At 45.0% G+C, this 18,487-nt stretch overlaps 1 protein-coding gene across 1 annotated transcript in view; it reads right to left on the reverse strand.

Annotated features, from left to right (window-relative positions):
- ros1 (c-ros oncogene 1, receptor tyrosine kinase) overlaps positions 1 to 18,487 on the reverse strand; it is a 400,619-nt gene that overhangs the window by 268,144 nt on the left and 113,988 nt on the right. Inside the window, exons 17-27 of the mRNA XM_072513469.1 lie at positions 16,650 to 16,841; positions 16,457 to 16,557; positions 15,340 to 15,545; positions 12,646 to 12,812; positions 10,662 to 10,791; positions 8,955 to 9,211; positions 5,081 to 5,144; positions 4,285 to 4,484; positions 3,968 to 4,170; positions 2,832 to 3,127; positions 432 to 608 (exon numbers count right to left, since the gene is read on the reverse strand). Of these exons, the coding sequence (XP_072369570.1) occupies positions 432 to 608; positions 2,832 to 3,127; positions 3,968 to 4,170; positions 4,285 to 4,484; positions 5,081 to 5,144; positions 8,955 to 9,211; positions 10,662 to 10,791; positions 12,646 to 12,812; positions 15,340 to 15,545; positions 16,457 to 16,557; positions 16,650 to 16,841 (1,993 nt within the window). The remainder of the gene's footprint in view (positions 1 to 431; positions 609 to 2,831; positions 3,128 to 3,967; positions 4,171 to 4,284; positions 4,485 to 5,080; positions 5,145 to 8,954; positions 9,212 to 10,661; positions 10,792 to 12,645; positions 12,813 to 15,339; positions 15,546 to 16,456; positions 16,558 to 16,649; positions 16,842 to 18,487) is intronic.

Genomic DNA, 18,487 nt, shown 5'->3' on the forward strand with positions numbered 1-18,487 from the left:
GTCAGCATAGTTGCATGGGTCAGCAAATGTATTCCTTTAGGACCCTTCCCGGCATCAAGAAATGTCTACAGCCAGAATGGTAATGTTGTAAATGTGACAACACATTGACTGTAACACCCAGTCCCCAAATAAGCAAGATGCATTCCAAATATAAGTCATGGGATATTGAAAGGGAAGCAATTGCACAAAATAAATTACTAAGTATAAGGGTACTTCATTATTCAGTGGCGGGGATTCACTGTCGGCGGGACTAGCCGATCCCATGAGTCAGAATGGCTGGAAAATCACCCCTGATAAGAAATTAAGACATTCCTTATAATCAATCCCCTGCCAGATAAACATGTTGAGCGAGTTTTATAATTACAGTCAACATATCCTGTATATTCAAAATATAACTTAAGGGTTAGCTGTTCCCATTGCTGATCCTTTACCTGGATATGGCTGTGACATTTCACTAAATGCCATCACTGCAACTAGAGATAAATCTTGATATTCAGATATAACATTCCCTGAGTATTTATCGGCCATATAAACCGTAGATTGATCTCCATCTCGTGTTATCCAATAAATTGCATTTGAATCCACTGTCAGTGAAGTTGCACCAAAATCTGTGAAGAATGCTCATATAATCAGAGTGACAGAACACAGAGGGCAGCCATTTGGCCAATAGTTTCTATGCTAACTCTTTGAAAGAGTTATCCAATTAGTCTATTCCCTTGTTCTTTTCCCATAGCTCTCCAAATGTTTTATTTTCGATGTATATACCCCTCCCAATGTTACAAATACATTTGTTTGCACCTCCCTTTCAGGTATTGTATTTGGGGCCATAACATACCTAACCTTAATTCTACCCAGAATACCAAACATTCCCCAAAAGGCTGAAGTTTAAGAAATTTAATCTATTTTGGATTGGACCATTTAGTGGGCACTTGCCTGAAACAAGCATTAAATTTCTTGAATAAGGCAATGGGTAACAATAATGCCAATTTCAGGATCTAATCCCAAATTGGACAAAAACTGAACAGTACCAACTGCCAAAACAAAACTTCACCCACCTCAAGGAAGTCTCCCGAACAAGAGGAAGACAAGGGTGTGATCCAACAGCCATGCTGCGCCGAATACAGCTCGCCGCAGTGCAACGGCGCTGATAAAAGCCGGGAGACTCCGCTCCTAGGATCTACACAGCTCTTATACCCTCATGAGATCTAAGGCGATCTCGCGAGGCGTTGCGATATAAATCCCGCAATTGTGGGTGGGATCACTTTTTAATAAATCTGCATATTAAAGCGAGACAGAAAGTCTCAATTTAATGTGCAGATTCCCACGGTACCCGAGGCTTTGGGATTCATCCCCTTTGCCTCGGAAACCTCGGGCGAGCGCCGTTTGGTACTGGTCTCCCCAAACAGGGATGAGATGGAACGGTACTCCCAGGGGATTGGAGGCCACTAGCTGCAGTCCCTTTGGGAAGGGTGGTTGGCACTGCTGGTGCCACCTGGGCACATTGGTACCCTGGTACTGCCAACTGGGTGCTTGGTTGGCACTGCCAAGGTGCAAAGCTGGCATTTCTGTACATGTACGATCGGGCCAGGGATGCCCTGTGGGGATGGGGACCATCCTATAGTGTGTTTGGGCTGGGGGGGTCGGGGTCGCTTCGGGGGGCCTCGTAGATCGGGACTCCATTTAAAAATGGCATCCCGATCTCTCGCTACACTGGGGAGTTCCGGTGAGCAGAGATCCTGAGTGTGCAAAACGGGACTATGTGCAGCAGCCTCGGCTGCACATTCCCCGCAAAGACGCGTTATACAAAGTGAGTCACATTGTATGAGCCATGTGTTTCTCGGCATTGTGAACGTCAGGAAACACGCAGCTAAACACACCAGCTATGGGACTTTGTTTCCTATTAGTTGAATCGTGCCCAAAGGAAGCGCTTCAAAAGACACTCTGAAGGCTTTCCTCAAGAAATGCAATATAGACATCAATGCTGGGAGACACTTGCTCAGAAGAGACCTGACTTGGAGGAACCTACTGATTGAAGGGACACAATTCTTCGAGAACACCTGATGGCAAGAGGAGGTCCAGAAGAAAAGCTTGAGAAAAGAATACAGTGATCTCGAGTCCAAGAACCAATCCCACCCCCCAGGAACACCTACTAGGCGTGCAGTCGAAAATGCGGCTCCAGGATCAGGCTCATCAGGCACTCGAGGACCTACAGAACTCATGAGGAGTGACACAGAGTTTCTTAGGTGGACAAGCATACTTGTTAGCGAGTGATCGCCAAAGAAGACTGAAGAATTTTTCCTGGGAGGAGGGTGATCCAACCAATGGCTTTTATAGGGACTGTTGGAAGCCAAAGAGATAAATTTCCACTTTGCCTGATGTGGAACCAAGAGAAGCAGGGCCACTGTTGGCTTGCACTTGTCCTTTCCCCTTCGCCTCACCTATCCCCTACCTGGATTTACCTTTGGACCAATTTCTGCATCCGAGCTCACCTATTTTTTTTGATGTGCTGGACCAACAAGCTGCATCAGTGCACCCAATCGGCATCTGCAGCCTGCCGAAATTCCAGAGCTGACACCCGAGGCTCAATTTGAGAGGAGCCTTGGGATCCCCAGCCTCAGGTACATAATCGGCTGCCAATTTCATGCCAAACCAGTTTTTTTTTAAAAATCCAATTTCCCCCCCCAGCGTATAAACTGGTTTGTTCATATTTTTGAAATTTCTAACATCTTATCCCCTCACTTCAGCAACAACATACCGAATGAGTGACAACCTTTCCTGTTTTGCAGCAGGGCCTTTTTCAGATACAAGAACAATTGTTCCATGATACATACCTGGAGCTCCAGTAGAATTAATTTTCTTCCAGCATGTGCAGCCATTTAGATCAGAGGCCCAGATTTCATGATCGTGGCTGGTGAAAAACAGCCTCTCAGGCTCAGAATCTGTAGTATCAACCGCTAAATTTCCATCTAACTGAAGCTTGGCTGCCGTGCAGTTGCAGTCAGTTACTTCAGGAGAAGAGTGATCGACTTCCAAATGCTGCACAATGAGAGTTCTAGGCAACCTCTCAGTTAAACTGTAGGACACTAAACCTATATCTCCAGGCATTGACTGAGTCCAAAACAGGAGACTAGTGAGGTGGGGGTGGAAAAAGAGGAGAAACAATCATAATTTTTCAGTCTAAAAGGAGTATTCCATTTAATCTACAAATGTACACTCTTTATATCCCTGTCAGCCCTGTAAGCATCAACGGGGCCGAGGTGGAGATGGTTAGCAGTTTCAAATTCCTAGGGGTGCACATCTCCAAAAATCTGTCCTGGTCCACCCACATCGACGCTACCACCAAGAAAGCACAATAGCGCCTATACTTCCTCAGGAAACTAAGGAAATTCGGCATGTCCACATTAACCCTTACCAACCTTTACAGATGCACCATAGAAAGCATCCTATCTGGCTGCATCACAGCCTGGTATGGCAACTGCTCGGCCCAGGGCCGCAAGAAACTTCAGAGAGTCGTGAACACCGCCCAGTCCATCACACGAACCTTCCTCCCATCCATTGACTCCATTTACACCTCCCGCTGCCTGGGGAAAGCAGGCAGCATAATCAAAAGCCCCTCCCACCCGGCTTACTCTTCCAACTTCTTCCATCGGTCAGGAGATACAGAAGTCTGAGAACACGCACGAACAGACTCACAAACAGCTTCTTCCCCGCTGTTACCGGACTCCTAAATGACCCTCTTATGGACTGACCTCATTAACACTACATCATGTATGCTTCACCTGATGCCGGTGCTTATGTCGTTACATTGTATACCTTGTGTTGCCCTATTATGTATTTTCATTTATTCCCTTTTTTCCCCATGTATTTAATGATCTGTTGAGCTGCTCGCAGAAAAATACTTTTCACTGTACCTCGGTACATGTGACAATAAACAAATCCAATCCAATCCAATCTCCAATGTAAATACCTTTTCTTTGGATAGATTCCTATTGAGTAAATATTTTGGCTGCTGCTCAGCAATTTTTCCAGCTGTGTTCCTGGCGATTCGAGATCCAGTACATAAATTGAACTGTTTGCATCTTCCTGTTTATCCAACAGCACATAGAGTTTTTGCCCGATCCAGTCAACAGTCATTCCTTTAGGAGCACTGCACAAAATACTCTCAATAAGCTGCCAATAGAATTCAAGAAATAAGTACATATATTTTTGAATTAGTTGGTTTTGTAGCTTGAAATGCACGTCAGTCAAATTCCAATAGGAGCACACTGAACAAGAAAACCGTACCCGAATTTTGTGTTTACCATCCAAAGCTGTGCTCATAATCAGGTTTTCTGTCAAATAATATATCCTTTGTATCTGTAGGATGTAACCCACATGGGTAACGGCAGAGACTAGTATTTTCTGTATGGTTTTCTGAGTGTCCACATCCAAAAGGGTGACCATTCTGTCCTTTACAGTCAGTAGATATGGTACTGCACCTGTAACTGTTTATAGGATTGTGCGTTATTGTTTATTTTCAGGCCATTTATAAATTCTGATAATATCTGAAAAAAGTGTTTACAGTGGTGAAAACGCATCGGCGAGTAGGCAAATTATTTTTCCAATTCCTCCCCCCACCCACAAAATATGATAGCAACCTCAACAACCCAAATATCTCTCCTTTAATACTTAGACAAAAAATCAATTTTGTCTGAAGATTCTGAATTAGCTACACACGTTGATAATATGATTCATTTTTATTTCTCAATATATGCAGCAAATACTTTGCCAATCAAACTACTTTGATGTGAAGCTTGAAAGCGAAGGATCTGACAGTAATGAATGGGAAAACATTTGGACTCTCAACAAAAATACTTAGCATGCACTTAATTTTAGCAGGTCCATTTTAAACTTAAACAAGTCAAGAATCCAATTCATTAATCAAGTTGTTTATCTCTCAAGTTTTCAGCAATTTCCATTATTTCAATTTAATTTGAATTTAAGAGCTCCATTGCTTGATTTAGACCCAAAGGATTAATACCAAAGAGCTTCAACCAATTAAGCTAATTACAGTGTTTTGCACTCCCATGTGTTCACTGACCTGTTGCATTTCCCATTTGAACATGCGTCCTGCTACCTGATCCAGCATTTGTAAAACCTTCCACCTGGAAAAGTAGCATGTTACAAAAGGCAATTAAAAAAAAAGTTATTCAGAAGGGTGGAAATACAAAGCAGCTATTTTTTAAATCTCAAACCAATCATTCTGCTATTTTAAGGCTATTTTTGATCAAAGTAATGCATTTCATTGAAAAAATAATAATTCCGGAGAATTTTATCCCAGTGACAATGAGACTGCTGAAACCCTTCCTACTTCAAGCACCCCATTGAGAACATGAGGGATTTCCGGGTATAGGAAAGTCAATTGCAAATAATACTTCCTCAACTCTAACTTCAGCAAGGAGTTCCCAATGCAATATATTATAGAGCGTGATTTAGTGCCTTGTCGCACCCAACCTGGTGACATAGTGAGGCTGTTGAATCTTGCGAGAGGAGAATTCTTGGTGCTGGAAACACCTCATGGGATTTAATGAGATCTTGTGAGATGTCGCAATCTGGATTACGCCCTTACTGGGCGAGATCCGAATGAACATATTTAAGTGAATTATTAGGCTCATTTAAATATGTCTACGCCATATTCTCCCGGGGCCCGGGAACTAACGGCCGCGTCTGGGAGACCTCGCCATTGCGCCATTTAGCACTGGTTTCCACGAACGTAGACCAGGCGCAACTTCACCTGGGGGGTCTCCCAGGCCATTAGAAACACCCAGGTGGTCGGGCTCTGGGCAGGGTGGGACCCTGACACTCTCGCTAGACACCCAGGCACCTTGGCACTGCCAGACTGGCAAAGGCATTGCCAAGGTTCCAGGCTGGCAGTGCCAAGTTGCCCGGGTGCCAACTTACATGTGCCAGGGATCGGGCCTGGATGGGTGCCTCGCCCTTAAGAGGTGGAGTGAGGAGGAGGACTCAAGGATCCCCTAAGAGGTAAGTTGGGTGCAGTGTGGGGCGGATGGAGGGGTGGTCCAGAAGTCACAGTTGGGTGGCTGAGGGGGGTTGAAATATCGAGGCGGCATTGTAAAATGGCACCCGGATCTGTGAATACTCTTCCTGCACTGATGAGTTGAGCTCGTCAATGAAGGAAATGATGCAAGTGCAGCCTCGGTGGGGCATTCCTTGTCGAGTCCAAAACAATGGCAAAGTCCCATTAAATAGCGGTGTCTTTCTCGGCGTGTAGGCGACGACGAACGCCCTGCTAAACGCACCCAAAACGGAACTCTGTTTCTGTCCCGTTAAATCACGCCCATATTTTTTTTCCTATTTCCCATGCATACCTTTCTGTGCCAAATGATGGCAATCTTGTACTGCATGCCCAAGACCACTGGGAACTAAACAAAGTGTGTCCAAACTAACCATACACAGACCTGCAGGTGAATTTGAAACAGGGGAGCAGAGTTTCAATTTTCTGATGCACTCACAGACGTGTTATGGATGCCTGCTCAGCCCTTAACCAAGGTTAAGATACTGAACCAGATGCGTAACGTTTTTAAGTTTTAGGATTGTGCAGAAAAGATAGATTTGTTCCGGAAGTGATAATATAAGAAATTGGGCTTTGTTATTTTATAAACAAAACTTTATTAAAAGAAAAGAAAACAATACTTAAACTTTCAAAATTCACAGTTCCAACACTAACAGATTATGTGCAGTTTCTTAATTTTAACACACAAATTGCCATTAAACAACACCTGGCATCGACACACACCTCTCATTCCACTTAAACGTCCAGGCAAAGGCAGCACTTTCAGTTAGGAAGCAATCTTTCTTCTGTTAGGACATCTCTTTCAGAATCCTTTCTCTCTCTCTTTGGTAGTTTCCAATGACCTGTTCCATGGCTGCTTACATCTTTAAGTTAGCAGGTTTCGTGACCTGACTGGCTGCTCTCCACAGCCTTCTGCTTCCAGGTTTCCTGAGCTGTCTTCTTGGCTGCCCATCTGCTTCTCCTTTCCCACCCCCCCCCCCCCCCCCGAAATGATTTTTCTCTCTCTGCCCAAGCTCCACCCAGCCCTTCAAACAAAGTTTCTACCCAAAATGGTCAAATTTGAATCTATTCTTGTTATTAGGCTTATAGCCCATTCCCATTTACACAAAAGGCCAGAGTTATGCCATTCATCTGCAACTACCTTCCATTGAGAGACCATTAGGTCATCAGACTCTGTTAATGGGCTAATGGCTGGTCATGCAGGAGCATCACGAAAGACAATGGATCTTTGGTGAATCACATTATGCATTCCTTAACGAGTTTAAGTCTGAATGGGAGTATGTGACTCAGACAGGTATGGGTGTATCCCTTTCAGTTCGGGCTAACAGCATTTTCCTTCAATCTGTTCAAACCTTTAAATTGTCTGCTTCATTTTTTGACCCCATTTCTGAACTCAAATTTCTAATATCTCCCTAGCATGATAGATGGGGGAGGCCAGCAGTGCATTGGGCGCTTGGATTTTCACAAGTGTGTTTCCAGTGGCTTTCTAATCCAGGCACGGGTTGCATCTGACTTTCAAGTTTCCATTCCAAAAAGACCCATTTATTCCTACTTTCTGTTCCATGTCTGCTAACCAATTCTCAATCCGTACCAGTATATTACCCGCAATCTTGTGTGCTTTAATTTTTCACACTAACCTCTTATGCATGACGTTCTCCAAAGCTTTCCAAAAATCTAAATATACCATATCCACTGGTTCTCCCTTATCTAGTCTACTAGTTATGTCCTCAGAAAACTCCAGTAAGTTTGTTAAACATTATCTCTCGGTCATAAATCCATGTTGACTTTGTCTAATCCCATTGAGATTTTCAAATTGCGCTGTTACTGCATCCTTTATAGTAGATTCCAGCAATTCCCCTACTGATGTTAACTGGTCTATAATTCCTCATTTTCTCCCTCCCTCTTTTTTTAAACAGTAGTGTTGCCACTCTCCAGTCTGCTGAGTCTGCTCCAGAATCTACAGAATTTTGGAAGATGACAACCAACTCATCCATTATTTCCATAGCCACCTCCTTTAGTACCCTGGGGTGTAGATAATCAGACCCAGGAATTCATCCAGTCCCATTAATTTCTCCAGGATTATTTTTTACTAATTCTAATTTCCTTCAATTCACATCTTCACAGGCGGCACGTGGCACAGTGGTTAGCACTGCTGCCTACAGCGCTGAGGACCCGCGTTCAAATCCCAGCCCTGGGTCACTGTCCGTGTGGAGTTTGCACATTCTCCCCGTGTCTGCGTGGGTTTCACCCCCATAATCCAAAAATGTGCAGGTTAGGTGGATTGGCCACGCTAAATTGCCCCTTAATTGGAAAAAAAATAATAATAACTGGGTACTCTAAACTTTTTTTTTTAAATTCACATCTTCACTAGACCCTCGCTTCCCAGCATTTCTGAAAAGTTATTTATGTCTTTCTCTGTGAAGACAGAACTGAAGTAGATGTTTCATTGCTGTGCCATTTCCTTGTTCTCCATTATCCATTCTCCTGTTTCGGACTGTGAGGGACCTACATTTGTCTTTGCTAATCTTTTTCTTTTCACATACTTATAGAAGCTTTTACAGTCTACTTTCATACCCTAATTTTACCTCCTTAATCAATCTCCTGGTCCTTCTTTGCTGAATTCTGAACTGCTCCCAATCCCCAGGCTTGCTATTTTTATCTAACTGCTCTTTGGATCTAGTACTAGCCTTAATTTAATTTTCAGCCTTGATGCAAGCACCTGGTTCTACAGCATCAACATTACAATTTTCTGAGAATTAAAGTTGCAAACAGTTTTTGGAAACATTGCTATGGAGAAGAAGCTGACAGCTACTTTCAGAAAAAGCATCCACACGAAAACATTACTTGCATGAGTAGAGAATGGATGATCAAGAGCACATACCTGGACACAATAAGTTTTCGCTGGGTCAGCATCAATAAGCTTGAAGGTAGTGACATTAGCAGTCACATGTATTGGTGTGTCACCCTGCAGGGTATCTGAGCAGTTTTCCACAGCGTAATATACAGTGTAACCATTGAGAACACCATTTTTCTGGGCTGGCTCATTCCACCTAAATTCCACATCCATGTTCATTGTGTCCAGCAGGATGTCTTTCCTCAAATTCACAAAAATCCTTGGATTTTCAGGAGCAGATGGCACTGAAATTATCACGTTAAACCACGTAAAAATGATTTACATTTAAAAACAAATTAGCACTTCAGTTTCTGCAGAATTAATTATTGTAACAATTCCATATTCATTAAAATGAACTACAGAAAACTACAGCAAACCTCAGGATGTTTATCTAATTTTCTCTGAAGAAAAGTGTAAACAAATCGTACATTTAATTGATGTAATCATAGCCTTTCCAAGGAATGGATTCACTCTTTTTATAAAAATAGTGGATTATATATTTTTTTAAATCATCAACCTCAATTCAACGGCCTCGTCAAGGCCAACTCAGGTGTCAGGAAGAGGACACTGAATCACATGAGGGGCCTGGCCTGGATCGAGATTCACAATGCTCGAAATGTCTTGCAAGATTCAATGGAATTTCGCAGCGCGTTGCGATCGGGATCTGACGCTCGCTGGGCAAGAATCAGCGCACATATTGAAATTAGCCATTAGGCTCATTAAAATTTGTGCTCGCCCAATTCACCCTGGGCCCGGAATTCACCGGCCTCACCAGCAGGACCTCAACCGTTTGGTAATAATAATAATAATCTTTAATAGTGTCACAAGTAGGCTTACATTAACATTGCAATGAAGTTACTGTGAAAATCCCCTGGTCACCACAGTTTGGCACCTGTTTGTGGATCAGTAATGATGGCACCACAGGAGGTCTCGCTGGGACGGGTTCCCCTGGGTGGTCATGCACTGGGCACCCTGGCAGTCCCCTGGCACCTGGGCACCATGGCACTGCCAGCCTTCCACCCTGTTCCTGGGTGGCACTGCCAGGATACCAGGCTGGCAGTGCCAAGGTGCCCAGATGCAATGCTGCCCGTTCCAAGGGTCGGACCCAGGGTGATGGGGGACTCAAAGAACCCAGAAGATGCAAGTTAAGCTTCAGGCCAAACCACATGCAACAATCTGACCTGAAAACTCTGCTCCTAATTTGGGAGCCGTGAAAATTCCACCACAGCAGCCAAGATAGTCCAAAACATTGTAATGAGAAAGTTCAACTCGCCCTATCCCCTATGGTAGAGGATCTTTTAAAAAATTCAAGGACACCCAAATCCTCATCAAAAACTAATCAGTCCTTCCTTGTGGCATGCCCTCAATCCACCCATTTGTTTTTGAGATATATTGTTCACAGGCTAACAGTGATAAAAACAGTTCTGCCCGCCTTTACACAGGTATAAATGAAAGTAACTTGAGGCACTCCTACACTATCTGCAGTCAGAGTGTTTTAAAATCATATACAGCAATTAACTTGTCCTCCATGACATTAATTCTTACAAGATAATAAGGGTATTGTGTCTCTTCAAAATTGCAGACGTGTTATCATGGGGGAAACTTATTTCAGTATAGTTAAATATTATGTATATGAAATGAATTGTTCAAAGGATGAGCTGAATGAGTCCGGTAATGTACATCAAGCTAACATACCAGCTTCTGGAGAACAGAGGGTGACGCATGTCTCTGTTGCAGCTCCCCAATAAGTATATGGTTTCACTGTCACATCAAACTCCTTAAAAGGTTCCAGTCCACTTACACAATAGTGAGGAGTGCGGAGGTCCTAAAAAGATCAAGATATATTTGTTTCAATTTCTTACAGCTGATGCATCCCTTTGCATTTGCAAATTGCATTTATATCCTGCTTTTAATGTAGCAAATTATGTTTGGGATGTTTCTTGATTGGGATTCTGATCCATTTCGGGGTGGGGGAGAAATTAAGAGAGAATGGCAAAAGTGAAATCAGATTGGGTTTTAGGATAGTTTATGAGGGCAAAGAGAAATGCATAAAGGCAACGGGCAGGATTCTCTGGCAATTGGCGGGACGGACTGACGCTGGCGGCAAGAGCGGCGTGAATCACTCCGGCTTTGGGCCGCCCGGAAGTTGCGGAATACTCCGCAGTTCCGGGGGCTAGGCCGGCGCGATTTGGTGCATGCGCAGAACCGCCGGCGTATTCTGGAGCATGCGCAGAACCGCCAGCGTGTTTCCTGCGCATGCGGTTTCCTCTCCGCGCTGGCCATGGCGGAGCCTTACGGAGGCCGGCGCAGGCCCGCTCGCAGATCGGTGGGACCCGATCGTGGGCCAGGTCACCATGGGCCCCGCCCCCCCCCCCCCCCCCCCGCTGGGGCCAGACCCCCCCCCCCGCGCCCTCCGAGGACTCCGCTAGCCGCCCTCCAAGCCAGGTCTCGCCGGGATGGACCATGTCCATTTCACGCTGGCGGGACTGACCGAAAATGGGCAGCCGCTCGGCCCATCGGGGCCTGGGGAATTGCCGGGGGGGCCACGGCGCAGCGTGGAAGAATTCGGCAGCCAGCGTCGGAGCGGGATTCACGCCGCTCCCTGGCGATTCTCCGACCCGGCGGGGGGTCGGAGAATCCCACCCAACGTGTTTAGGGATCGATAATGTGACCAACTGGCTCAGTCTTCTGCTAATTGAAGGCAAGGTTTGGGTGGAATCACAGAGTAGATCAGAATTGAAATGTTTAATGGTACTATTATTAATGTAAATGAGAATGCGAATAAGGAATAAGGATTACAGAAGTAGGGAGCAATAAATCTTGGTAGATGAAGAGTTTGAAGTCCAAATCGAACATTCTGGAAATACTCACTGGGGTCTGGGAAAGATCATCAATCTGAAACATTAATTGTATTTTTTCCCCCTCCAACGATACTGTCAGAACTGCCCAGTCTTTCCTTTGTTTTCTGTCTATTTCTTTCCAGCAACCCGAGTATTTTAATTTTTGTATTAAGGGTCAATGTACTGAGAGACTGGGAGCCATAGGAGACCAGCAAGGATGGGGAAATAGGTTAACACGGTTTGTTAGGAGGGTGCATTTCTGGGTGAGTTGGCATTCCACAGGATAGAAATCTTGGGGTAGGCAATGATGACGTTGGAACGGTGGCAAAGGCAACGATGCGAGATGAATAAGAGCGAAAGAAGCTATATTTCTATAGGGACCAAACAATCAAATGTTTTTGGAAGGGATCTAGCAAAATGGCTTTGGGTCTCACCAATATTGAGGTGCAAAAAGCTCTTGTTCATTCACAGCTATGTCAGCAACAGTCGTGGGATCATGGACAGTGGAGGATAGGTGAAGATGGGCATTAAGAACGGTTACATACATACATATACATTAGTTCGACTATTCTATGAATATAATATTTGAAAGTTGACCACCATATAATTGAAGATAAAGTCAATTGCTAACCTTTATTTATTAAAATTTATGTGTACCTTCTCATTTCCAAAATCAAATACTGCTAACTAATATCCATATAGTGCAAATGATCTGCCTAAGGTATACATTAACATATTAGACAATATTAACACAATACCATGCAGGGAACATATTTAATATTTACATCAACAAAAATAAATTTAATATATAACTGAAATCCATGTAAAATGCGAAGTACCTCAGCTTTCATCAGGACTTGTGATTCAAACCGATAATATAGTTCACCGTAGTTCACATTTCCTGCACTTTCCCACATAATACAGATCCCAGAAGAGTTCCCTTGTATCTTAAATGAAGATGCTGGAACTGGATTAGGAATTACAACTGGTAAAGTAGAGAAACCATCTAAAATGGAAAGTAAGACATAATTTAAGACAAATATAATCACTAAATAAATCTGTGCACACTGGAAGAAACTTAAAAAAATTAATATAAATGTTGATGATGGATCGGGCTCTAAAAGTAATACCAAAGACTTTATAAGCACTTCAGAAGTTATTTGAGAAACAGGAGAGGATGAGGGTCTCACTGGTCCTCCATGCATACAGAATTCTCATCGCTGCTGCCTATCCTCCATCCTCTGGCTGCTCCTGCGGTTCCTCTCAATGCCCGTCTGCCAGTCCCTCCTGATCCGGCACTTCCTTGTCCTCCTCCTCAGAAGAGGCCGACATGTGGCACCATTGTCCTCCACCTCCAGAACATTGCCCCACTGTGTCCTGCTGTTCCCTCCACAAACTGGCACAGCAGACCACCACGAAGTGGGCGATCATCTGGGGGTTGTACTGCAGTGCACCACCAGAGCGGGCAAGGCATCAGAACCACATTTGGAGCAGTCCTATGCACCGCTCAATGATAGCTCAGCAGCGACATGGGCCTCGTTATATCGGGTCTCCGCATCAATCTCCGGCCTCCGTACTGGTGTCATTATCCAGGACCTCATGGTACTCCTTACTCCCCAAGATCCAAATGGCCATCCTGGGATGTCCCTCGAAGACGCCGGAGATCTCCAACTGCCCCAGGATGTAGCCTTCATGCACACTCCGGGGGGAGTGTGCATACACATGCCTTATCCGGAAGTGGTGGTCGCATGTTGGACATTCAGGGAGTGGAACTCCTTCCTGTTAATGAAGGGCACTTCCGGTCCACCCGGGGTGTGTAAGGCAGCATGCGAGCCATCTATTACTCCTGGATCTGGGCATCTCGGCAATGGCGGAGAATCCTGCTGCTCAGGCACCCTGATAGGTGGTCCAGGTCAAAGTTTATGGAGTCAGCTGCCTGGGCAAACAGGTCATCCGTGACTTCAGGGACGCAGTTGTGGGCTCAGGTTATGAAATGCCACACAAGTCCTTGTTTGAGCCCTGGAATGAACCCGAAGTGTAAATGTTCAGGGCTGCGGTGAGCTTCACGGCCACCAGGAGTGGACCGCCATGGCACACGCCCCCTTGTTGAGATGGAGCTTCCTCCGGCACATGATGTCCCATATCTCCTCCAACGACAGGGAAGTCTTTACACCATGGGTCATCACTGGCCTCCCTATCTGGGTCCCTCCCCAGCCTGATAGGTGGCCGGGTCGTCAGCGTGTGGGGCGGTGCACTGCATATGGGCTGCCGCCTCGAGCCTCCACCAATTATGCTACTGCTGCTGTCCCTGGCATCTAGTCACCTGTCCTGCCACCAGCATAATTAGGGCAGCTGCTGCAGGGTCCACAATACCATCCATAATCTCTAAGGAAGAGAAGAGATTGAGAGGCCAACAATCATTTGCCGCTTTCACCTCGGGACCCTCGGGACCTTCCCCTACCTTTACATTCCCCACCTTCTAACAGGGTGCCATCCAATGAGCCGGCTGTGCTGGCGGACCCCACCCTGCACGTGCACCCCCAGCCACAGCAGAGGCCCCTGGGCACCGGACCCCAGATTCAGACTGCTGCCGAGAACATTACTTGGACCGGACTCAGGTTCCCTCCCTGATCCACACACGCACCCTCTGGTCGCAGGAATATCCCCACGGGCTGATGCCCCACTCTTGAGGTTTGATTATTGGATGCTGCTTCTGTGTTCTCCAGTGTTCAGGCAAAGTGTCCATGTCTCACGGTCTGATTGGGATGCTAGGCAATAATATTCACCTGCAACATGGCACGCCTATGCATGGGAATCCACTTCAGAGTTGTGAAATGCTCGTGTAAATAACATTGCCAATTCCCTATAAGCGATGGAGGCTGTGCAGCCAGAGGCTGGCACAGTCACAGTGAGTTAAAGTGACGTCCATCATTTTACCACGGACAGGATTCTGGCTTGGAGTGTTCGGTGGGACCGACAGTTGGGGGAGGCCTGTTGGACCCACGGGCACTGAGCCCCTGACCCCCCCAGCCCAGGGGCAACATCTCCAGAGGCCCGGGCTGATTGCCCAACTTCAACGGTGGCTACTCACCTCCTCCGATCCCATCAGCAGCCATTGCGCTGGCTTCATGTTTTTAAATAGATATGCTAAAAGGCACACGTGTGACCATTCACTTGGGAGCTGGTTAGATCACGGGAGGCGGCCGTTAGATAGGGTGTCCGCCCCGTTCACGATATGGAGATTGACATTAATTAGTGACAATTGGTTTCTAGTCACGTCTAGGCAGGATCCGGAACGCGCCAATTGGAACAGCCCGTTAGGTCGCAAACCAAACGGCACCCAATTTCGGCCTCTCTCACAATCCAACTGGCTCACACGGATCTGCGCCGGGCGTATGGCGGCCGTTAGATCACGCCCTTGCAGGAGCCTCACTAATAATAGGAATAAGGCATGTGGCTTGAATAACGTTGTGTTAAGATGTGGACAAACACACACAGAATAGCACTATTGATCATTTTGTCGTGTGACTAACCTGGTAGTGGTTTCCGATGGACTACAGTAAATGCTGTGAAGGGCACGCCATGGGAAAGGTGAACAGTTTGGTTCTTTCCCATTTCTACAATTTGCAAATCTCCTTTTTCATTTATCCAAACCAATCTGCCAAAGTAGTACTGAAGTATATGTTGTGACGTTTTCAAAGAATCAGAAGATAAGATCCTTTTAACTCTGCCTCTGTTCCTTTGCCATGAGAAAACACAGGTTTTTAAGAACAAAATTAAGTGAAAAATTACATCCATTGATACACTGAGTATGGAATAAAACAATACTATTAGTTCAACATAATGCTCCTAGTAATCAGCATTCTCTACTTAAATAATAATTACAATTATGTGGTAAGAGATACACTGAAATTAGAGATGTTCATGCTCTCTTGGAGTCTAGATCCCCAGATCTGAATCTAATTTAATGCAGTGACTGATTGTTACAGCTAATAAAGTGGCACCTTCATTGTGAATTTCTTACTTTCCTTAAAGAAAACTGCTTTTTTGGCATCATTCAAGATATTTTAAAGTTTAGAAAGTGTAGCACTTGAACAGAAATTTTTTGGGGAATTTTAATACAAGCAAGAAGGTGGGGTTGGTGCAGATGCATGCTTAAATGGGCAGTTACCCCACTGCAACCTGCCAACTTCTGGGTTTTACTGTGGAAACCTGGCAGTTGCAGTGACATGAGGAGTGCCTCTCTAGACGGACGGCTCGATCCAGTATAGAGGGAGTGCTGAAGGTGGTGTCTTTCAGAAAATACTTTGAGCTGAGACCCTCTCAGGTAAACATAAAAGGTGCCGTTCCACCATTGGAAGAAGAGCAGGTGAATTTTCCCAATGTCTTAGCCAATAATTATCCTTCAATGAACATTTCCAGAACAGATTAATCATTATCACATTGTTTGTGGAACATTTCCTGCTTGCAAATTGGCAGCCATGTTTTCTACATTGCAACAAAGTCTACACTTCAAGGAAAGCAGATTAGATGTAAAGTACCTAGGGAGATGTCCCGAGGTTATAAAAGGTGCTGCAGAAGCACAAATATTTCTTCAGAGTGTGGTACAAGCGTTGTTCTCATTATTGGTGACTATATTAATTCACTTACCCTTTCCTGATAAGCTCTGCCTGATTTATTTCAAGTCTAGTGTTGTCCTGTGTAAGCCAATAGAGTACTCCACAGTCAAAATCCAGAGTCAATCCTGAAACCTAAAAACAGCATGCTTAGAAACACACTTATGCACAAACGTAGACTTGTGGTGGGTTGAACTCTGCAAATAGTGTCTGAAGTCTCGTTTCACCTGTTTACCAGAGAAATTCGGCAGTTCTTCAAACACGCCTGGTTGACCACCATTTATCCGAGCATATTCTACACTCTGTGCCGTTGTCCAATACATGCAGCCCTGAAGTGGATCTAGCTGGAGATCTTGAACTTTTCCTGCAACATCCCTGACTTTTGTACGCACCTCCAAATCCAAATGCATGCGAAATATCTAACAGTTGATTAGGCACATTGATAAGTTATAAACAACATGGATGGATCAAAGTCAGAAACCAAATAAACTGCAAGAAATCAAATTTAATACTATCAGCCCGACTTGTATTTGCACATACTATGGGACATCCTACAGTTGGATGGGAATTTGCAAATTAATGACATTCTCCTGGTTTATAAAACCAAACCTACAGAGGCTCACCCCCATCCCCACCCTTAAAACTGTCTCTTGACTCTCTCCCTCGTGCTCTCTTCTCCACGAGACCCACTCTTTTTCCTACGAACCCTTTCCGATTAAACTGCAAAACACTCCCTTCCTGACCCCCAAGATAGCTGACGCTATAAATTGCACATCTCCTCACTTAATGCACCGTCCTTTCCAAAACTGCCATCAACTCCTCCTCAATTAAAAACACCCACAACACCTCTTTCCTCCGCACTGCAGATCCAACTTTAACCGTCCACTCTCGCGGTCCACCTTTGCGATCAGTGTTTTCAGACTGTTTGTCCAACATCCAGTCGGGGATAAAAAAGACAATTCATCGAATACCTCAAGCTAGATTTGCATCAAAATGCGCTGAATTTTCACGGCCAAACAAATATTGGAAAATTGGTTTGGTTGGTGCATGCTTGTGAAGGACCCTAACCAATTTGAAAATCTTCCATCACAAAAAAACGTTACTTCCACCTCCATAACTTTATGTGCCTCTTGCCTTAGCCATCGACTGCTGAAACCCATGTCCATAAGAACTTAAGAAATAGGAGTGCGAACAGACCATACAGACCCTGAAGCCTGCTCCACCATTCAATCAAATTGTGGCTGATCTTTTAGATCAATTGCACTTTGCCTCAGACCCACCCCTTCTTCTTTGGTTTCCACTTATTCCGAAAATCTATTAATCGCAATTTTGAATGAGCTCATCGACTAAGCTCCACTCTGGGGAAGGGAATTCCAAAACTACAAGAACTGAGGCTGGAATTCTCCGACCGTTGGGCTTCTCTGTCCCTGTCAGCAGCGCCCTGCCTGTGGGTCACCGGTGGTGTGGGGCGTGGTCTATGGGAAATCCCACACGGACAGTGGCAGGGACTGAGAATCCCGCTGCCAGCAGACAATGAACCGCTGAGAAAGGCGTGACTGGGGGACCGGAGAATCCAGCCCAGAGCGAATAAAATTTATCTTTGTCTCAGGTTAAATGGTCAACCTATCCCGAACCCAATACTTCCCCTCCCATCTGCATAAGTATCAGCTCATGAAATTCCACTTGGTTTTTCATGTTCTAACTCATGCTTAGTCCTGCACACCCAACACCCCTGTGCTCTCTGGCCTACATTGGCTCCCAGCTCCCAACGCCTCAAATTTCATTACATTGCTTATCTCTATCTCTGCAAATGTCCCGGTTAAAGAGAAAATGGTCCATTTCAGCTATTCTGGTGATTAAATCAAATGGAAAACTTACTTTTAATTCCATACTTGAGGGAGATTATTGAATACATTTATACCAAAAATAGAAGCCGCAATCTATCAGGGGATGTGGGTACCACTGGCTAGGCCAGCAATTATTGACCATCCCTAATTTCCTTAGAGAAGGTGGTGACGAGCTGCCTTCTTGAAGCGTTACAGTCCACTATGCTGTTGGGAGGGAG

This window comes from Scyliorhinus torazame, chromosome 8 (genome assembly GCF_047496885.1).
Source record: "Scyliorhinus torazame isolate Kashiwa2021f chromosome 8, sScyTor2.1, whole genome shotgun sequence".
NCBI classification, from domain to species: domain Eukaryota; kingdom Metazoa; phylum Chordata; class Chondrichthyes; order Carcharhiniformes; family Scyliorhinidae; genus Scyliorhinus; species Scyliorhinus torazame.